This window comes from Oncorhynchus kisutch, linkage group LG13, assembly GCF_002021735.2.
Source record: "Oncorhynchus kisutch isolate 150728-3 linkage group LG13, Okis_V2, whole genome shotgun sequence".
NCBI classification, from domain to species: Eukaryota; Metazoa; Chordata; class Actinopteri; order Salmoniformes; family Salmonidae; genus Oncorhynchus; species Oncorhynchus kisutch.
Window position 1 is genome coordinate 36,061,976 of NC_034186.2, and position 20,437 is coordinate 36,082,412.

Below are 20,437 nucleotides of genomic sequence, written 5' to 3' on the forward strand. Positions count from 1 at the left end.
TGAGGCATGTGGTTAAGATGTTACTGTACAACGTGAGAAGGGGGAGAGATGAAGGTATGGGTGTCGAGGGGTTTGCTGGCAGCCCCTGTGTCCTGGAATGTGCCAAGGCTTGTTTTTGGGGTGGGACACTAGGACCTCAGGCTATGGGATGGGTGGGTGCGACTCATCTCAAGGCGCGAGAGAGCGATACAGTAGGAGAGAAGAGAAAAGACGAGTAACAACTATAATCCGATCATAACAAATTAATCTGGATGCTGTTTACAACTCTATCAACATGTACTTTCAAAAGCAAGAGGATGAAGTCGAGTACTCATTTGTCATTTTTTATGTGATCGATATGATGAATGTCCACTCTTGATCGCAGGTGAATATCTCTTTTACTTTGCTCCCACAGAGAGGAGAGGAAGAGAAACATTGAGGGGAATGCTGTTTCTTTAAGAGAGAGGGAGGGAGAGGGAGAGAAAGGGAGGGACCTCTTTGCCCTCCAGAAACCAGGAAGGGAATTGAGTTGATCTGCTGCTGCTTGGTTAGCGCATATGGGGCTTTGAGCAGCACGACAGTTAGAGAGAGCTCCAGAGAGGAGGAGGGCTGAGCTAACCCACAACAAGCACCATCACGGCCATCGCAGGTGAGCTAAAGGCACCCCCGCAAACCCCCCACTGTCCACCCAGGGCCTGTCGACAGGAGGGAGCAAGCACAGGAGGAGAGGAGAATGAGGGAGGGGGACAGAGATACTTGGGGGGGAGGGTGAAATGGGTTGCAGTCAGTAGTTATGGTTCTGTTTTTATTCCTGCTAAATTACTTCTCTGATTCCTGCTTTTACCTTATGTGCTTGCTATGATAGTTTTATTTGCCGTGTTTGAGGCATTAACTTTACGGGCAGGTGGGAGAACTTAGGGGAGGAGGAGGATGGTGGCGTTCGGGGGGGTGCGTTCTGAAGAAGAGGAAGGAGGAACCAAAACTAATTTTATAGGACATGGTACGATGACAAGCGAATTACTTTTCGGGATGGTGTCATTCACTAAGAAATCATGCTTGGAGGGAAAAGTTCCTGACCCACTTGCATTGTTCATTCTTTCCTGCTGGTTTGGAATTTATCAGAATAAGAATGTCTTAATTTAGGTCAGGAGTCTTGAAGTGCGTTTAAAACATAGACAGAGGGGTTGTCACAGAATGCTACCCCAGTGTTTGGCTGTGGCTTAGACAGTTCTGGTCGAGACCCATTTTTTCGTGTGCAGCACAATCCTGTTTGATGGCTGGTCTGTACTTTTAATACCTGGCATTCTGCTAGCAACATACTGAAGTGTATAATTCTGCCCTGAGTGCTTACGTTGGAACAGGCTTGGAGAAGTGGGGGTGGTGAGGGACGGAAAGCTGGGACTCGTAGTTCGCAGCAGGGGCTGTGAAGCAGGTCAAATAGCATTTAAGGACTCCACATCCCAGAGTGCCTTGCCCTTGGCCATACAGGAAAGGGAACACCTATCAGCCTATCCCAGCAAGGAGGTGTGGTGAGTGAGCAGCTGTCAAGCCAATCACAGAAGGGGAAGAGATGCCAGAGCGGAGCAGTGGGCTGAAAATAGAGGGGGGTGGTAGGTGTCTGCTTGTTTGGGATCAGGCAAGGGCTTGCCTGTATGACTAGGGCCACTCGGAAGTTTCCTGTCTGCAAAAGCTCCAGTACTGAGGCACCAGGCAGGGCCCTACCCAGACACGGAGACAGGAGAGCAGGCAGGCGAGCCGGATAGGGCTTGGGGAAGGGACACACGCTTCTGCCCAGCTGGTAAGAGCTCAAACTGCACTCTCTCCTGACACTGAGGAGAGTGAAAGAGGGGAGAGCTTGGAAATAAATACCAGGACCTGCGTTTGTAAGAGAGCGAGGGAGATGGGGCTTGGTAGAGTTCAGAGTTCCTGACCCACTTGCATATAAAAAATAGATGGCAAATAGGGCACTGCTCAGAGCAGGTTGAGCACATCATGTTTAGAGAGACTGTTGTGTTAAAGTTTTGGCTATACACACGGTGCCCTTTTAACCCTATACTTACTGGTTTGATTTAAAATTAATACAGTTCATCTGATCATCTGAATTGGTGTTATTGTGTGTAATGTTATTGTTGTTAATGTATGAGACTAGGAATAAATGAGCCAACTGCAGATCCTTTATATATCCTTACCCCCAATGCTTGACTGTTACTGGATAGAAGATGTGACACTTCTTGTGGACAATTTCATCTAGTTAGTGAGGTGTAGTAAATGAGCTGCCATAACACAATCATAGCACATGGAATCTTGAGCAACTGGAAACTTTACCCTCTGCCCTCGGGAACTCCTTTATTCGTTTATTAACTTTCAGTTCTTCTCCATGGCTGCCCACACCCTTTTTGTTGTTCTCTACCTCCCTCTTGCCTCAAGTAGCCCCTATGGCACTGTGTGATTTGCGTCACAACATAATTTAGTCTACGGTAGCTGTCCGTACATTGGTGGTTTGTCAAAAGACGTTAAAGGAGCGTAACTTATTTTCTGATTCACAGGTGCCTATTCCTGGCAACACATACTTGTTGGACTTGTTTTGAAGCGTGCGGGTACAGCTGGAGAGGGAGGGGAGTATTTTATTGTCAGACGCCCAGACTCAGGGAAGTGTTTGGTTAGATTTCAGATGCAGAGTTTGAAACATTATTCATTCTGTCAAATGTCACAGTGTTGATGTCATAATGTTACTCGTGCCACTCCTGAGTGCCAATTGCAGAAGGCTGTAGTTTCAGCCTGAGTAAATTCCACTAAGAGGTTAAGTTGGGACACTCCATGCTACCCACAATAGACTCCAGGGGAATTGTAGGGGACTTCAGTGGCTGTGGGTAGGCCCTAGACACCACCCATCAATTTGGCGGTGAGCATGTTGAATACAGTTTGATATTCCTGTATGTTATGCACCATAATGCCCCAAACTAGCAGGTCCACAGCGACAGGAGGAGACAGGTTGCGTGCTATTACACTGCCATGCCTTGGAAGGACTAGTTTTGGGGTTGTGTTGCTTTTGGGTGGTGCGCTAAACTATAAGCTACCCCCTTATTAAGGGTGAACTCCCCTTGTCAGCAGTTAAATGTCCCACTGCTCCTGGCCCAAGCTGACAAACAGACAGACAGGGCTCTGTGTGTTGCGTTGTTGTCTTGGGGGAGTCATAGGGGCTGTTCTGGGCCTGCTGGTTCATGAAGCAAGCAGTTCACACAACCTGATCAAATTAGAGGCTGAGATGCAGCCCTGGGTTAGACTAGGCCGTTGTGTTGTGAGTCTGACTTCACTTACATGGTTTACTTTCATGGTGGTGGGTTGTCTCCATGATGTCACACCTATTTCTGGCTCTGCTGGATGCTGTTGTTTTCATACATTAGACACTAGACAGCCTTAGACAATAGTTGTCAGAAAAAAACAGATGTTTGAGTGAGTAATCCCACGTTGACCTAAGGCACTATGTAGGGATCAAAGAGTTAGCCAAATTCTCCTGTGATCATAGGAGGGTACCATATGACAATCTCATGGTTGGTGAGTTCCCATCCTATCTCTCGACGTGGGCCGGTGGGTGAGTGTTTCAGCTTCCTTAGCAAGCTGAAGGGGGAAGTGGGCAATGTGGTGGGCTGATGTCTGAGAGAGCCAGCGAGAGGGAGAAGAAGGGATGGTCATCTGATAACAGAGCAAGTTCTGTTACACGCCTGTCACAGACACACAGGAAGTCCTCTGCCCACAATGAACGGTAGCACTCACAGATTGGCACAGGGCTCAGGGGAGGAGCTGTTGCTGGACTTGGCACTATGGGTGTAGCTTACGGCCTACTAGGGGTTCTGTTTCTGGTGCCACGTGGGAGTTTGGATCCGCTATTTCCTGACTGACAGCATGGCAGCGTTAGGAAAGTCTAGCTCCAGCAGCAGAAGTTGTGTCTCTGTAACACTGCTGCCAGATGTGCACGGCTGTTTCTGGACCAGCTAAGTCAGGCTGGAGGAGGGAGGCAGGGAGTCAGGCTGGAGGAGGGAGGCAGGGAGTCAGGCTGGAGGAGGGAGGCAGGGAGTCAGGCTGGAGGAGGGAGGCAGGGAGTCAGGCTGGAGGAGGGAGGCAGGGAGTCAGGCTGGAGGAGGGAGGCAGGGAAAGCCAAGTGGAGCCTTCACTTTGGTTTACTTTACTTTGTAAGGAGGAGGGGGATGGTACAGTAAACCCATACAGTAGCCAGTGATTCCCGACAGTGGCTCTCCACCAGCTATCTCGCAATCTCTGGGGTAATGGTACCCTTAAAGGAACTTAGACCTTTGAAATTAAATCATAAAAATCTCCCACTTCCCCTTGCACTAAACTTTTATTGACAAACATGATATAAAGATTTAAGATAATGATGTCAAACCCTTCCTGCAGTGAGGGGTTAGTTTCTTACAGTGGCTAAGGTTTCTCAAGTCTGAGACACTTTTGAAACACATTCAATTTACAGTATTCTGTGGGCTGATGTCAAGGTTGTGAGTTTTTAAGGCTGCCTCACCCAGTACCTTTCAGTCAGGGGCATTGTCTGATTTTTGGCAGACGTCGGACATGTTTCAAGTCGAGTAGCCCAGCCCCACAACTCCAGTTTTATCAGTTGCTCGCCCTCTTCCTGCTTGCTCCCAATACGACCAATCAAGCTTCCTATCCTAGCAAGCCTGGCAGTAATGACTCACACAGCCACACTAGCACTAGACCAGGCAGGCTCAACCTCAGTCAGAATTTAGTTCTTCTTGGAACTGTCCACCCCCCCCCCCCCCCCCCCCCACACACACCTCTCCACATAGCTTTTCCGATTATCCTGTAATATCCTCTGTGACTTGACCTTGAACCCTTGTGACCCAATCCAGTGATTCCCTTTCCCTGTGCTGCATGCACTCCTGTCACTAATCATCAGGGGGCTCTGCTTATCCCGTGACAGTCAGCCAGGGAGAGACAGCCTACGTGAACTCTGTTGTCCATCTATATTACTCAATCTATGCTTCTAGGAGTTAGACCCTGGCTTCTGCTCTCGTTGTTTCACTCTGGTTTGGTTATTCACAGATATGCTACTTGTCCCCCACACACAGCAGAGCAACATAGTTTTGTGGTGTTGACTACTCTTAAAAAGCATCATAGTAAAGAACTTGGTTGAAGTGACATACATTTTTGTCATGTAAGGAACACCTGAGGTTGATCTGGGTAAGGTTGATAGTCTATGTACTCCAGGATGAATGGTATGTGTAGGACAGACTGTAGATCCTTTGACACGGGTTTCAGTTGACCTGAGATGATATTTCCAGAAAAACGCACCACCCAGTTTATAACCACGTTTATAACTACCGGTTTAACCACAACATATCGCTGTAATGGTCATTAAATAAGAAGGGAACTACTGTAACTAGGGGAGAAGACCATCTATCTCTCAAGGGTTTTAAGAAAAGCCCAATTGAACTGAAACAAAGTTGACGTTCAGGTCCAGGGTTCCCCAGCTGGCGGCCCGGTGGATTTATTTGACCCCCCAAGTTTTCTGAGCAAAAGCAAAAATATAGAATTATTGTTTTTGAGAATTTTCATTGTTGGACATAAGACTGTAAAAACACCAAGAAATTGGCTCAAAGTGATTTTACATTTTGGAAATGTGTTCCGAAGTATTCCCACGCATAATAGAGAGATGTGATCATATACATATGTCAGCAAGGTTGGAAATGATTGTTTTAGTCAAATATATCGATTTGGGCTTCTTGCGGTCAGTTTGCAGCCTGCAAATGATTTGTAATTATGTTCCGTCCCCCGACCAACCGTTCAAGAGGAAATGGTCCCGCAGCTGAATCTAGTTGATGATCCCTGTCCTAGTCTTGCGTTGGATCATCCCCGAAATCTGATCTTGATAGCGGCTCTCAACGTTTGCTTGGCGCAAGCGCAGGGGTTATTGTTGAGTGATGGTGGGGGAGGAGTGGGATCTGCAGCAGTAAGTAGTGGTTTGACTTGCAAAGCAGCGTGCGGAGTGGGACCCAGTGAACTAGGCAGGCAGCTCTTGGTCGGTGGCGGCCCTGGGAACTGAGACGGTGTGGTGCTGCAGCCTCTCACCCACAGCCATGAATAAGTGATAAGGAATGTTTCAAGCCATGAGAAGGTGTCAGGATCAGGTTTGTTTGTACAGTTTTTCCTCTTTCTTTCTTGGGTCATCTTTGTGGGTTATTCCTGGCCTGGGCCTTTACTCTCCCTATAGCTCCTGTGTAAAGGACATGACAGAGCAGCTGGATGCCTCAGTGGACTGTATGCTGGGCTGTTTTAACTCCTTTCAGCCTCTTCTCCCCTCCACAGAGCTGTGTGTGACCCAGGGTCAGGCATGTATGTCCTGGGGATAATTTGTAAGCAGGTTTGCACCAGGGACCAGCCCAGCAGCCTGGTGCAGTAAACAGCAGCATCAGTGAGAGCAGGTTGACTCTGCTTGAGTCTCTGTAGGCTCACCCAGGATCTATTTCCACACTGTGAAGGACGTGACCGTTATCCCTGTGGTTGCCCTCTCTCTCTGACTCTCCCTATCCCTCTCTCTCTGCCCTCACTCCCCTCCCACAGCATATTCAGATGAGAGTTGGAGGATAATAACATTTGCCCATGTCAGACAGGGCAATTTTATCAGGAAGACAATGGGAGAGGTTGTAGTGGCGGTGTGGTCAGTTGCGTATCAAAATGGTAGAGGGTTAAAGGAGAAAGAGTAGGCTAACTGGGTTTGAGCCTAAATGAAAGGCCGTTGTGTCATGAATAAAAGACACACACTACTCTGAATGGGACCAAGTGGGACAGTATTATTTGCATGTTGTTTTAAGATTACCACGAGACAGATGGACCGGTTTTCCATACTTAGAAAAGTGTTTATACACAGTTTATTAGGTACACCCATCTAGTGCCGGGTCGGACCCCCTTTGCCTCCAGAACAACCTGAATTCTTCGGGGAGCTGAACCTTTGCTCAATTGGTATCAAGGAACCGAACATGTGCCAGGAAAACATTCCCCACACCATTACACCACCGGCACCAGCCTGTACCATTGACACCAGGCAGGATGGGGCCATGGACTTATGCTGTTACGCCAAATCCTGACTACTATCAGCATGACGGAACAGGAACCGGGATTCGTCGGACCAGGCAATGTTTTTCCACTCCTCAATTGTCCAGTGTTGGTGATCGTGTGCCCACTGGAGCCGCTTCTTCTTGTTTTTAGCTTAAAGGAGTGGAACCCGGTGTGGTCGTCTGCTGCAACAGCCCATCCATAACAAGGGCGTTCCAACATGCTGTTCTGCACACCACTGTTGTACTGCTCCGTTATTTGCCTGTTTGTGGCCCACCCTTTAGCTTCCGCTATTCTTGACGTTCTCCTTTGACCTCTCATAAAGGAGCTGTTTTCGCCCACAGGCGGCTGCTGACTGATGTTCACATCATTCTCTGTAAACCTTAGATGTGTCGTGTGTGAAAGTCCCAGGAGGCCGGACATTTCTGAGACACTGGATCCGACGCGCCTGGCACTGATGATCATACCACGCTCAGTCGTTTAGGTTGCGCGTTTTGCCCATTCTAACGTTCAAATTATTATTTTTTTTCACCTTTATTTAACCAGGTAGGCTAGTTGAGAACAAGTTCTCATTTGCAACTGCGACCTGGCCAAGATAAAGCATAGCAGTGTGAACAGACAACACAGAGTTACACATGGAGTAAACAATTAACAAGTCAATAACACAGTAGAAAAAAAAGAGTCTATATACATTGTGTGCAAAAGGCATGAGGAGGTAGGTGAATAATTACAATTTTGCAGATTAACACTGGAGTGATAAATGATCAGATGGTCATGTACAGGTAGAGATATTGGTGTGCAAAAGAGCAGAAAAGTAAATAAATAAAAACAGTATGGGGATGAGGTAGGTAAAAATGGGTGGGCTATTTACCGATAGACTATGTACAGCTGCAGCGATCGGTTAGCTGCTTAGATAGCAGATGTTTGAAGTTGGTGAGGGAGATAAAAGTCTCCAACTTCAGCGATTTTTGCAATTCGTTCCAGTCACAGGCAGCAGAGAACTGGAACGAAAGGCGGCCAAATGAGGTGTTGGCTTTAGGGATGGTCAGTGAGATACACCTGCTTGAGCGCGTGCTACGGGTGGGTGTTGCCATCGTGACCAGTGAACTGAGATAAGGCGGAGCTTTACCTAGCATGGACTTGTAGATGACCTGGAGCCAGTGGGTCTGGCGACGAATATGTAGCGAGGGCCAGCCGACTAGAGCATACAGGTCGCAGTGGTGGGTGGTATAAGGTGCTTTAGTGACAAAACGGATGGCACTGTGATAAACTGCATCCAGTTTGCTGAGTAGAGGGTTGGAAGCAATTTTGTAGATGACATCGCCGAAGTCGAGGATCGGTAGGATAGTCAGTTTTACTAGGGTAAGTTTGGCGGCGTGAGTGAAGGAGGCTTTGTTGCGGAATAGAAAGCCGACTCTAGATTTGATTTTCGATTGGAGATGTTTGATATGAGTCTGGAAGGAGAGTTTACAGTCTAGCCAGACACCTAGGTACTTATAGATGTCCACATATTCAAGGTCGGAACCATCCAGGGTGGTGATGCTAGTCAGGCGTGCGGGTGCAGGCAGCGAACGGTTGAAAAGCATGCATTTGGTTTTACTAGCGTTTAAGAGCAGTTGGAGGCCACGGAAGGCGTGTTGTATGGCATTGAAGCTCGTTTGGAGGTTAGATAGCACCGTGTCCAAGGACGGGCCGGAAGTATATAGAACAGTAACTGAATTCCTCCATACATTTCTGCCTGCTTTATATAGCAAACCATTGCCACTTGACTCACTGTAGGAGAAAACCATTTTCTTAAACAGGGTGGTGTACCTAATAAACTGGCCAATGAGTGTATGTCACACTTGAGTTGACTGACAGGTCTGTTTTAAGGATTTGAATCTTTGTCAACAGTGTTGGAGTGGAGTTAATAGCAGAGTAAGGGCAGTTATGTTCGTAGTACCCAGAGTTGACTTCTCAGAGAGCGTTACCTAAGTATGACCTGTGGTTAGTGCTGACACAGTGCCAGAGTTCTAGGTGTGGAGAGAGGTGGAGCTTTGTGAGGAGGTGTGGGAAAGAGCCGAGCAGGGGAGAGGAGAGGCAGCCAGGTTGAGCAGGTCTAGTGTACATACCAAGAGGCTTGATCTGAAGGAATGTCATTTGAATGCATTGCTCTTCTAGAGAATAAACCCCCTGGCCTCACCCCCTGCTGGGTCTCCCTGGCAGATGGAGAATGGAGGGGCTGGCTTTTGTGTGTGTGTGTGTAAATAGACAAATCAGGGAGGGCTTGCGTTGCTGAGTTTCCCCCCCCCCCCCTCCCTCCGCACAGGCAAGCTGCAGTCTATAATTTTAATCCCCCCTGCACACGTGAGCGAGGGGACAGCCTTTCCTGAAACTTGGCACACAGTACAGGGTGGGGTAACCGGCTCAGACTGGATTGACAACCTCCCTTTTTAATAGCGAACCCTTGCAGCTTGTGCGTGTCATCCTCCAGTGGGGTTTTTCCACGGGGTCTGTAACCGGCAGCCTCCCCCTACCCTAACTGACAGAGCGATGCACACGCTGCTGCACAGCCCCGCCTCTTGCTCCTCCTCCCAGCATGCACTCTGATCCTCCCTGCTCTCCCTTAAACTGCCCTTCATTCTCTCTCATGGTAATAGGTTCAGCAGTGGGCCAATATATCCAGCGTTCCAGCTAATTCAACACTGAAGGATGTAGTTTCTATTAGATTGGTCTGTAAATACAATGTCTGCCAATAGCTGATCGTCAGTGAAATCATGGTAACTGTAGTGTTGTACGTTGATGATGTTTCATCATCATCATTTGGGGCCTGGTGTTTAAGGTATAAAGTGACAGACATGACAAGAGGTAAACTGATTATGCATGTCCCAATTTCGAAATGGCATTCTACTATTACAACTTTCAAGAGTAAGTTGAAAGCCGGACTGAGTTCATAAAAAACAGTGTGTCATACTGTGGAGAACTTTGGGTTCTTCACAGTAACCAGCCCATAGTAACTCTGACGTGATTTAATAGTTATTTGATCTTTAGTATCAGAGTGAGCAGAGTCAAAACCGGTCCATTACTTGCAATGACAAGCCACGTTATTGTCATATTAGTGAGCAATGTTTCAACACATGAGTATTTCCATCTATAAGGACCAAGGACCAATGAGCACGGACGGGAAGTTCATTAGAGCATATCTAATTGGGTGTCAAATGAAAGCTGAGTCTATATTTTTGAGAAATGAAGGCATAGTTGAAGTTGGAAGTCTACAAAACACCTTAGAATCAGTTTTTCACAATTCCTGACATTTAATCCTAGTAAAAATTGTCTTAGGTCAATTAGGATCACCACTTTATTTTAATAATGTGAAATGTCAGAATAATAGTAGAGAGTGATTTATTTCAGCTTTTATTTATTTCATCACATTCCCAGTTGGTCAGAAGTACACTTAAGTTTGTATTACATTATTACTAATTAATTTGTAGGACTCCTTGCTCGCACACGCTTTTTCAGTTCTGCCCACACATTTTCTATGGGATTGAGGTCAGGGCTTTGTGATGGCCACTCCAATACCTTGACTTTGTTTTCCTTAAGCCATTTTGCCACAACTTTGGAAGTATGCTTGGGGTCATTGTCCATTTGGAAGACCCATTTGCAACCAAGCTTTAACTTCCTGACTGATGTCTTGAGATGTTGCTTCAATATATCCACATTTTCTTTCCTCATGATGACATCTATTTTGTGAAGTGCACCAGTCCCTCCTGCAGCAAAGCACCGCCACAACATGAGGCTGCCACCCCCGTGCTTCACGGTTGGGATGGTGTTCTTCGGCTTGCAAGCCTCCCCCTTTTTCCTCCAGACATATCAATGTTCAATATGTCCAAACAGTTATATTTTGTTTCATCAGACCAGAGGACATTTCTCCAAAAAGTACAGACTTTGTCCACATGTGCAGTTGCAAACTGTAGTCTGGCTTTTTTAATGGCGGTTTTGGAGCATTGGCGTCTTCCTTGCTGAGCGGCATTTCAGGTTACGTCGACATCGTTTTTCTGTGGAATTTCAGTAAGGTAAATTGTTAATATTCATCTATGCATGTGATGTCATCTAGTAACATCCCTATGATATTGATGTGTACAAGTCCATACCATACTCCTTTCCTACCTCTATCCTTCCTTCATTCCCTCTTTTACTTTTGTACCTGTTTCCTTGTGAAGACATGGTCCTTTGCTGTTGTTCTGGGATTGATCTGCACTTTTCGCATCAAAGTGCGTTCATCTTTAGAAGTCAGAAGGTTTCTCCTTCCTGAGCGGTATGACGGCTGTGTGGTCCCATGGTGTGTATACTTGCGTACTATTGTTTGTACAGATGAAGGTGGTCACTTCAGGCGTTTGGAAATGAACCAGACTTTTGGAGGTCTACAATTTTTGTCTGACTTATTTTGATTTTCCCATGATGTCAAGCAAAGAGGCACTGCATTTTGAGGTAGGCCTTGAAATACATCCATAGGTACACTTCCAATTGACTCAAATTATGTAAATTAGCCTATCAGAAGCTTCTGAAGCCATGACATAATTTTCTGGAATTTTCCAAGCTGTTTAAGGGCACAGGAAACGTCTGACCCACTAGAATTGTGAAACAGTGAAATATAAGTGAAATAATCTGTCTGTAAACAATTGTTGGAGAAATTACTTGTCACGCACAAAGTAGATGTCCTAACCAACTTGCCAAAACTATAGTTTGTTAACAAGAAATTTGTGGAGTGTTTGAAAAACTAAAGTGTATGTAATCTTCCGACTTCAACTGTACATTAAAACACAATGTTGACGAAAAGACCCCTGCCAACGAATATCAACACTTACTGTATATTTCTTTTTGGAGAAATCATTTACCTTAAAAAACATTGCCTTGTCTTGTAATTCCGTTTCCGCAAACCTACATATCTTTAAGATATTTTGTAATATCTCTCCCTCATGAGGGAGGACAATGAAAGTTCACAGAAGTAACAAGGAAAGGTAGACCTACCAATTGTTTTTTACTAATAATAAATCAGCAATGGAATTACTATAATTGAATTGGCTACAATGGGAAATCATAGTTGCCAAAAACCACAGTTGGTTCACCTGCTACTGTCCTCCCTTCCACTGGCATACTGTTATGTTCAAGCTCATAATTGTTTTCTTTCTGTCATCTGATGGTCAAAGCAGGACTGTGAAAACAGTCTGGACAACCTCCCTCTGCCTCTTCTCTCTCCAGTTAATGTCACCTCTCCCAGCTCTTACTGACAGGTACCATTACAGCTACCACCTACCCTCTTTCCATTTACCGTAACAAGCATCCTCAACCACTGAGCACCGACTGATCCCGGACGTCCATGGACGTTGAAAAGTAGTTGAAATTTGGTCGGTCCGCTCTGGCCGGACCAAATCTGAACCAACAAATACAGAGAACAGTACAGAAAAGTAGAGTACACAAGCAAAATGAAATGGTCAGAGGAAAGTCAACTGTGTGTGAGGGTGATCATGGGTGTATTCATTCCACTGATTCTGTTGCAAAATATTTCTTAAATGGAAGCAAACGAAACGGGGAGGAACCTAGAAGAATTTATCCAATAGAAACGGAACGTTTTGTAACGGTTTGGGCTAATGATTACACCCTAGATCAGCTAGATGCAGGTGAGAGTGTGCAAGGTGGTATTGAATGGGTCACTGTCTTTCACCTTGATTACTCTAATTTGTCTCTTGACCTGTGCACATACATTGTAAACCTTAATTCATACCCATGAGGTTGCTACAACCTAGGCTATTGGGCAAATTAGAGTATCATGTAGTAGCCTAAACCTGTCAATGTTACACTGAACTGGTGAATGGAATATGAATGACAGTCATCCAATATGCTTTAATAAAAATCATCCTACCTAATCCTGGATGGCACTAACCAACACTGTACAGTACTATACAGTTGAGTAGAACACATGAGTACAGTATTATGTAGTGTACTGAACATATTTACTGTACTTTACTGTGAAACAGAGATATCTATGACTGGTTCAGATTTAGTGTGGTCCGGACCAACCAAATGTGGTCTTATTTCGGGGAGGAGCTCGTTAGAATAACAACCAAATAGGCAAAAGAAGGATATTGCATATTCCCTACCTTTTGTGTACCTATTCTGGATACATCACAACGAAGAGAATTATATTCATATCCAGAATGATGCATTTCTGTATAGTACAGATCAGGGACCATGATCTAATTCTGTTACTGTAATTCCATTAACGCTTGTAAATCCACTGCACTTACTGTAGTTTAATAACCAAAATATACTTTTTTTTGACTCAATATGTCATAGCTGACACCCCATTCTTTCTGCAGGCATTTTTTTATCTTAATTCGGAGCAGATATTTAAAGAGTTTTTGGAAAACGTAGTCTCATAAAAAGGAGGATTTTACCATAATTCAATTCTGCTAATAAATATGTTTTTGTGAAATGTTCTGTGTACATTGTTCAAAGTAGTCCTTGCGCATAGAGTTTTACGGTTTGTTTAACTTTTTAAAGTATAAAATTGGAGTCAGACTAATTCCGTTACTGTGAAATTGCCCACATGCAACTCTTGCCAATGTTATTTTCATGTGTTGTCTCCGGTGTGATGGCTGAAGCCTGTCGGAGCACATTGAAATTACTGTAATTTCAAAATAACCCCCAGCCCTTACCCTGAGGCACCTAGCCTACCGTGCATTGCTACTGTAATACTCCCAAGGAGTATTGCCTAGGAATTGAACTGGGCATATGTGTGTCTTAAAGACTGAGAACTGATCCTCTCCATCTCTTCCTCCCTCAGACAGGCAGACGGACAGACGGCAGGACGGACACGCGGGCGGCGGCTGTGATTGGCGGCTCGGCGGCAGGCTGGTGGAAGATGTCGTCGGGAGCCGGTGGGAGGGGTGGGCGGCGGCTCAGGGGTGGAGGGGGAGGGGAAGCGGCGGAGGAAGGCCCAGTGGGCATCCCCTTCCCCGAGCACAGCGCAGACATCCTGGGCAGTCTGAACAAGCAGCGCCTCAGCGGCCTTCTGTGCGACGTGCTCCTAATCACCCAGGAGAGGGAATTCACTGCCCACCGTTCGGTCCTGGCCTCCTGCAGCTCCTACTTCCACAAGTTGTTCACCTCGGGCCCGACCGCCAGCCAGCAGAACGTCTACACCATAGACTTTGTGGCGGCCGAGGCCCTAGGCGCCCTGCTGGACTTTGCCTATACAGCCACGCTAACGATCAGTCACAGCTCCGTGGGAGACATCCTGGCTGCCGCCCGCCTGCTGGAGATCCCGCCCGTCCAGGAAGTCTGCACTCACCTACTGGACACCAAAGTGCTCTCCCCGCCGGTAGGCTGGTCATCATGACAACACTATCTTAACATTCCGTCAACAGTCTCTGTCCTATCATTACATCCCATCACATGGCCTTTACTAGTATGTCCTGCGGGTAGATCTGCACCGAAATATAGTCACTTAACAAACTATTTTATCTAAAGAGACTTACCGTACAGTTAAAATACATGTATTCAGTACGACCTATGTGGAAATCAGTCAAACCTCTCTTGTTTTGAGTTATAACTATTGTGTTGTAAATGCCATGCTTGATTTCCATCCAACTGCGCCGCCACAGACCACTTACCACACAACCTCTGTCATCGCGTCACTCTACCAAACAAACACTCCATCATCAGTCTTTGGCCATCACATAGTCAGCACGCTTACATCATGCTCTTCATTAATCTCTCTCTCTCTCTCACACTGCCAAACACACATCGACACCCTGGGGTCACAATAACACTAAACTTTTAACACTTACCCGTGCTGGGCCAACACCAGTCTCTGAGTCTCAGGACAGTGTGCTCTTTCACAAGCTGCATTATATAGACAAAGCATATTGCAGTTACATACTACGCTTCAAAATGTAGAATAGAAGTGGCGTGGTCATATTCATGGTAATGTGTCTTTCTGTTTTGTGTGTGCTTGTGTATGAGTGTGTGAGAGTTATGAAATCCTGTTTTGTTTTTTCATAGGCGGGCAGTGAGCGAGGAGAGGAGGATGATGATGATTATGATGAGGGGGATGGTGGGAAGGGTGGAGGAGGATGGGGGCAGCAGGGGAATCGACTGCGGGCCCGGGAGTATCTAGAATACTTCCAGAGAGGGGCCCACTGGAGCAGCAGCTGCAGCACGCCAGAGCTCAGGGACATGCCCACACACCTGCACTTTAACCATGGCAATGGGTCCCACAGCAACGGGGTCCCCGGGGGCCCCAGTGAGTTCTGCTCTCCCCTGGACCTTGCCCAGGCCCCCACACAGGACCCAGATGATGATGATGATGAGGAGGACGAGGATGACGAAGTAAAGGTGGAGCACTCTGAGAACCGCAGGGACATGCTGACCTGGGCCAGGGGGAATGGAGGGGGGCCAGGGGCCTCTTTCTACGCCCCTGCCCAGAACGGCCATTTCTTCCTCCCCACGAAGCCCAAACTGGAGCCGGAGGAGGAAGAGGAGGAAGATGGCATGCGGGATGGGGAGAGAGGCTCGGCCAGTGCACTCCTGCAGCAGATGATGGACTCCATCGAGAGGCAGAAGGAGCGGGCCGCGGCCGGGGAGGAGCTGGGGGAGGGGGAGGACCCGGACGTGGAGTTTTACTTGAATTACTTTAACAGCACACAGCATGAGGACGCCGCCGTCTCACAGGGACTGCTGCCCCTCTGGGCGACACGGGGAGGCTCCAGCCAAGATAGAGGGGGAGGAGAGAGGGGAGGAAGAGGAGGAGGAGGAGAAGAGAGAGGAGGGGGTGGAGGGGAGAGGAAGATGCGCTCCAAGGCCTTCCAGAAGTGCCCAATCTGCTCCAAAGTCATCCAGGGTGCAGGCAAGCTACCCCGCCACATCCGCACGCACACGGGAGAGAAGCCCTACGAGTGCGCCATCTGCAAAGTGCGCTTCACCAGGTACGCCCCAATTAATGCACTGACCACCCATGTCATACCTACTCATGGTCAGGAAGAGGGCTGGAGGAAAAACAAGACCACTGTTGTCCCACAGCCAAGGACACTCCTGCTTAGCAATAGCTACTTTAGCCAAATGTTTGCTAGATGTCAATTAATTACTTCACTCTCCTGAAAACAAAGTGAGAAACATTGTTGATAGCATAGGAAACAAATGATCTCCTAGATGTCCCTCCCCCGCCCCATGTAATAATATGGATCATTTTGCCAAGACCTTTCTGGAAAACTTTAGTCAGAGATGAACATATTTCTTCTAGTGAATAGGGACAGAGTGTCATAAAGATGTGTTTTATAGAGACGGGGCTCATGGCAAAGTCCTGGAATGTTAACGGGGGGGGTGGTATAACAGGCTATCGAGGAGGAGGCTGCTATAAAATGTTTGTTCTGATACAGGCAGTGAGGTTAAAAGCAGAGTGGTGCCCTATCTGTGCCAATGCCGTAATTTGTTTTGAACTTACTGATCCCTGAGTTTGTTGATTATTGCCCACGGCAGAAGCGACCGGCCTTCTCTCTCTCTCCCAGTCCCTAGCCAGTTAATGAAATCTGCCCCTGCTCAGACAGCCCAGCTAGCTACAGGCCAGTGTGTACTACAATTACTGGTTTCCCTGTATGATAATTTTGTATGATAATTATTTTTAGGGGGTAGATCATTATTATAATTTTTTTAGGGGGTAGATCAGCTTTAATATTGCAAATGGATTGTAGCTTCCATCAATGTAACTGTCTGCATCATTTCCAGTCCCCCATATATTATTTTGTAAATATATACAGTACCAGTCAAAAACTGACACACCTACTCATTTATTTGTACTGTTTTCTGCATTGTAGAATAAGAGTGAACATATGAAATAACACATATGGAATCATGTAGTAACCAAAAAAGGTGTTAAACAAATCAAAATATATTTTCTAGGAGATTCTTAAAAGTAACCACCCTTTGCCTTGATGACAGCTTTGCACACGCTTGGCATTCTCTCAACCAGATTCATGAGGCAGTCACCTGGAATACATTTCAATTAAAGGGTGTGCCTTGTTAATTTGTGGAATTTCTTTCCTTGTTAATGCGTTTTAGCCAATCAGTTGTGTTGTAACAAGGTAGGGATGGTATACAGAAGATAGCCCTATTTGGTAAAAGACAAAGTCAATATTATGGCAAGAACAGCTCAAATAATCAGACAGATGACAGTCCATAATTACTTTAAGACACAGTCAGTCAATACGGAACATTTCAAGAACGTGGAAAGTTTCTTCTAGTGCAGTCGCAAAAACCCTCAAGTACTGTGATGAAACTGCCTCTCATGAGGACTGCCACAGGAAAGGAAGTCCCAGAGTTACCTCTGCTGCAGAGGATAAGTTCATTAGAGTTACCAGCCTCAGAAATTGCAGCCCAAATAAATGCTTCACAGAGTTCAAGTAACAGACACATCTCAACATCAACTGTTCAGAGGAGACTGTGAATCAGGCCTTCATGGTCGAATTGCTGCAAAGAAACCACTACTAAAGGACACCAATAATAAGAAGAGACTTGTTGGGCCAAGAAACAGGAGAAATAGACTTTAGACCTGTGGAAATGTATCCTTTGGTCAGATTTCCAAATGTGATATTTTTGATACCAACCGCCATGTCTTTGTGAGACGTAGAGTAGGTGAATGGATAAGAACCGCATGTGTGGTTCCCACCATGAAGCATGGAGGAGGAGGTGTGATGGTGTGGGGGTGCTTTGCTGTTAACACCGTCTGTGATTAATTTTGAATTCAATGCACACTTAACCAGCAAGGCTACCACACCATTCAGCAGCAATACACCACCATCCCATCTGGTTTGTGCTTAGTGGGACTATCATTTGTTTTTCAACAGGACAATGACCCAAAACACACCTCCAGGCTATCTAAGGGCTATTTGACCAAGAAGGAGAGTGATGGAGTGCTGCATCAATGACTTTGCCTCAACAATCACCCGACCTCAACCCAATTGAGATGGTTTGGGATGAGTTGGACCGCAGAGTGAAGGAAAAGCAGCCAACAAGTGCTCAGCATATGTGGGAACTCCTTCAAGACTGTTGGAAAAGCATTCCAGGTGAAGCTGGTTGAAAGAATGCCAAGAGTGTGCAAAGCTGTCATCAAGGCAAAGGGTGGCTACTTTGAAGAATATCAAATATATTTTGATTTAACGCTTTTTTGGTTACTACATGATTCCATATGTGTTATTTCATAGTTTTGATGTCTTCACTATTATTGTACAATATAGAAAATAGTACAAATATATTAAACCCTGGAATGAGTAGGTGTGTCCAAACTTTTGACTGGTACTGTATGTACAGTTGAAGTCGAAAGGTTACATACACCTTAGCCAAATACATTTAAACTCGGTTTTTCACAATTCCTGACATTCAACCCTAGTAAATATTGCCTGTCTTAGGTCAGTTAGGATTACCACTTTATTTTAAGAATGTGAAATGTCAGAATAATAGTAGAGAGAATGATTTATTTCAGATTTTATTTCTTTCATCGCATTCCCAGTGAGTCAGAAGTTTACATAGACTCAATTAGTATTTGGTAACCTTGCCTTTCAATTGTTTAACTTGGGTCAAATGTTTTGGGTAGCCTTCCACAAGCTTCCCACAATAAGTTGGGTGAATTTTGGCCCATTCCTCCTGACAGAGCTGGTGTAACTGAGTCAGATTTGTAGGCCTCCTTGCTTGCACACGCCTTTTCAGTTCTGCCCACACATTTTCTATGGGATTCAGGTCAGGGCCTTGTGATGGCCACTCCAATACCTTGACTTTGTTTTCCTTAAGCCATTTTGCCACAACTTTGGAAGTATGCTTGGTGTCATTGTCCATTTGGAAGACCCATTTACGACCAAGCTTTACCTTCCTGACTGATGTCTTGAGATGTTGCTTCAATATGTCCACATAATCTTCTTTCCTCATGATGCCATCTTTTGTGAAGTGCACCAGTCTCTTCTGCAGCAAAGCACCCCCACAATATGCTGCCACCCCCGTGCTTCACGGTTGGGATGGTGTTCTTGGCATCCCCCTTTTTCCCTCCAAACATAACAATGGTCATCGTGGTCCAACAGTTCAAAAAAAAAATAATCAGACCTGAGGACATTTCTCCAAAAAGTACAGACTTTGTCCTCATGTGCAGTTGCAAACCATAGTCTGACTTTTTTTATGGCGGTTTTGGAGCAGTGGCTTCTTCCTTGCTGAGCGGCCTTTCAGGTTATGTCGATATACGACTCTTTTTACTGTGGATATAGATACTTTTGTACCTGTTTCCTCCAGTATCTTCACAAGGTCCTTTGCTCCTCTGGGATTGATTTTGCACTTTTCGCACCAAAGTACGTTCATCTCTAGGATACAGAATGCGTCTCCTTCCTGAGAGGTAGGATGGCTGCGTGGTCCCATGGTGTTTATACTTGCGTACTATTGTTTGTACAGATGAACGTGGTACATTCAGGCGCTTGGAAATTGCTCCCAAGGATGAACTACACTTGTGGAGGACTTCAATGTTTTTTTCAGAGGTGTGATTTCTTTTGATTTCCCCATGATGTCAAGCAAAGAGGCACTGAGTTTGAAGATAGGCCTCGAAATACACCCACAGGTACACCTCCAATTGACTCAAATTAATCAGAAGCTTCTACAGCCATGACATTTTCTGAAATTTTCCAAGCTGTTTAGAGGCACAGTCAACTCAGTGTATGTAAACTTCTGACCCACTGGAATTGTGATACAGTGAATTATATGTGAAATAATCTGTCTGTTAACAATTGTTGGAGAAATTACTTGTGTCTTGCACAAAGTAGATGTCCTAACTGACTTGCCAAAACTATAGTTTGTTTACAAGACATTTGTGGAGTGTTTGAAAAACGAGTTTTAATGACTCCAACCTAAGTGTATGTTAACTTCAACTGTATATAAATTTTTTTGTAAATATATGTTCCTCTATTTTCCCCTAACCCTTTCACCCCTCCCCTAATTTGAGTTAACTAATTGACAACACTTAGGCTTCTACTTTCAGTTTATACATACTGTATAATCTTTTTTTCATTAGTTATTTTTTGTTTGTTTTTATTCCCATCCTTTTGTGAAACAGCACAGTTAAAAAATATATGGCAAATAGAAATCAAACTGGATGGTCTTCAGAGATAGAGGGGAGGGGTTGAGGGTAGTTTTCCCATATTTAAGAGCACCATCTTTTCCTTGAAACCATCCCCTTAATTAATTAATCAAGGGACTTGCATTGGAAATAGATGCACACTGGATATACCCAGGACCCTTTGCGCAGGCGGGCGGGTGGGTGTGCCTGATCTAAATGTGGCGTCTAAATTCAAGCCGGTCGGCAGTG

General features: G+C 45.6%; 1 protein-coding gene across 2 annotated transcripts in view; it reads left to right on the forward strand.

Moving 5' to 3' along the window:
* The first annotated feature begins 209 nt into the window (after positions 1-209).
* Positions 210-20,437, forward strand: part of LOC109902502 (zinc finger and BTB domain-containing protein 7A) — a 29,178-nt gene continuing 8,950 nt past the window's right edge. The window contains exons 1-3 of one of the 2 annotated variants that reach the window (XM_031786133.1): positions 210-628; positions 13,889-14,425; positions 15,109-16,031. In XM_031786133.1, the coding sequence (XP_031641993.1) occupies positions 13,967-14,425; positions 15,109-16,031 (1,382 nt within the window). In that variant the 5' untranslated portion in view covers positions 210-628; positions 13,889-13,966. Of the gene's footprint in view, positions 629-750; positions 1,778-13,888; positions 14,426-15,108; positions 16,032-20,437 lie in introns of those variants that run through there. The other variant, XM_031786134.1, reaches the window with a different exon arrangement.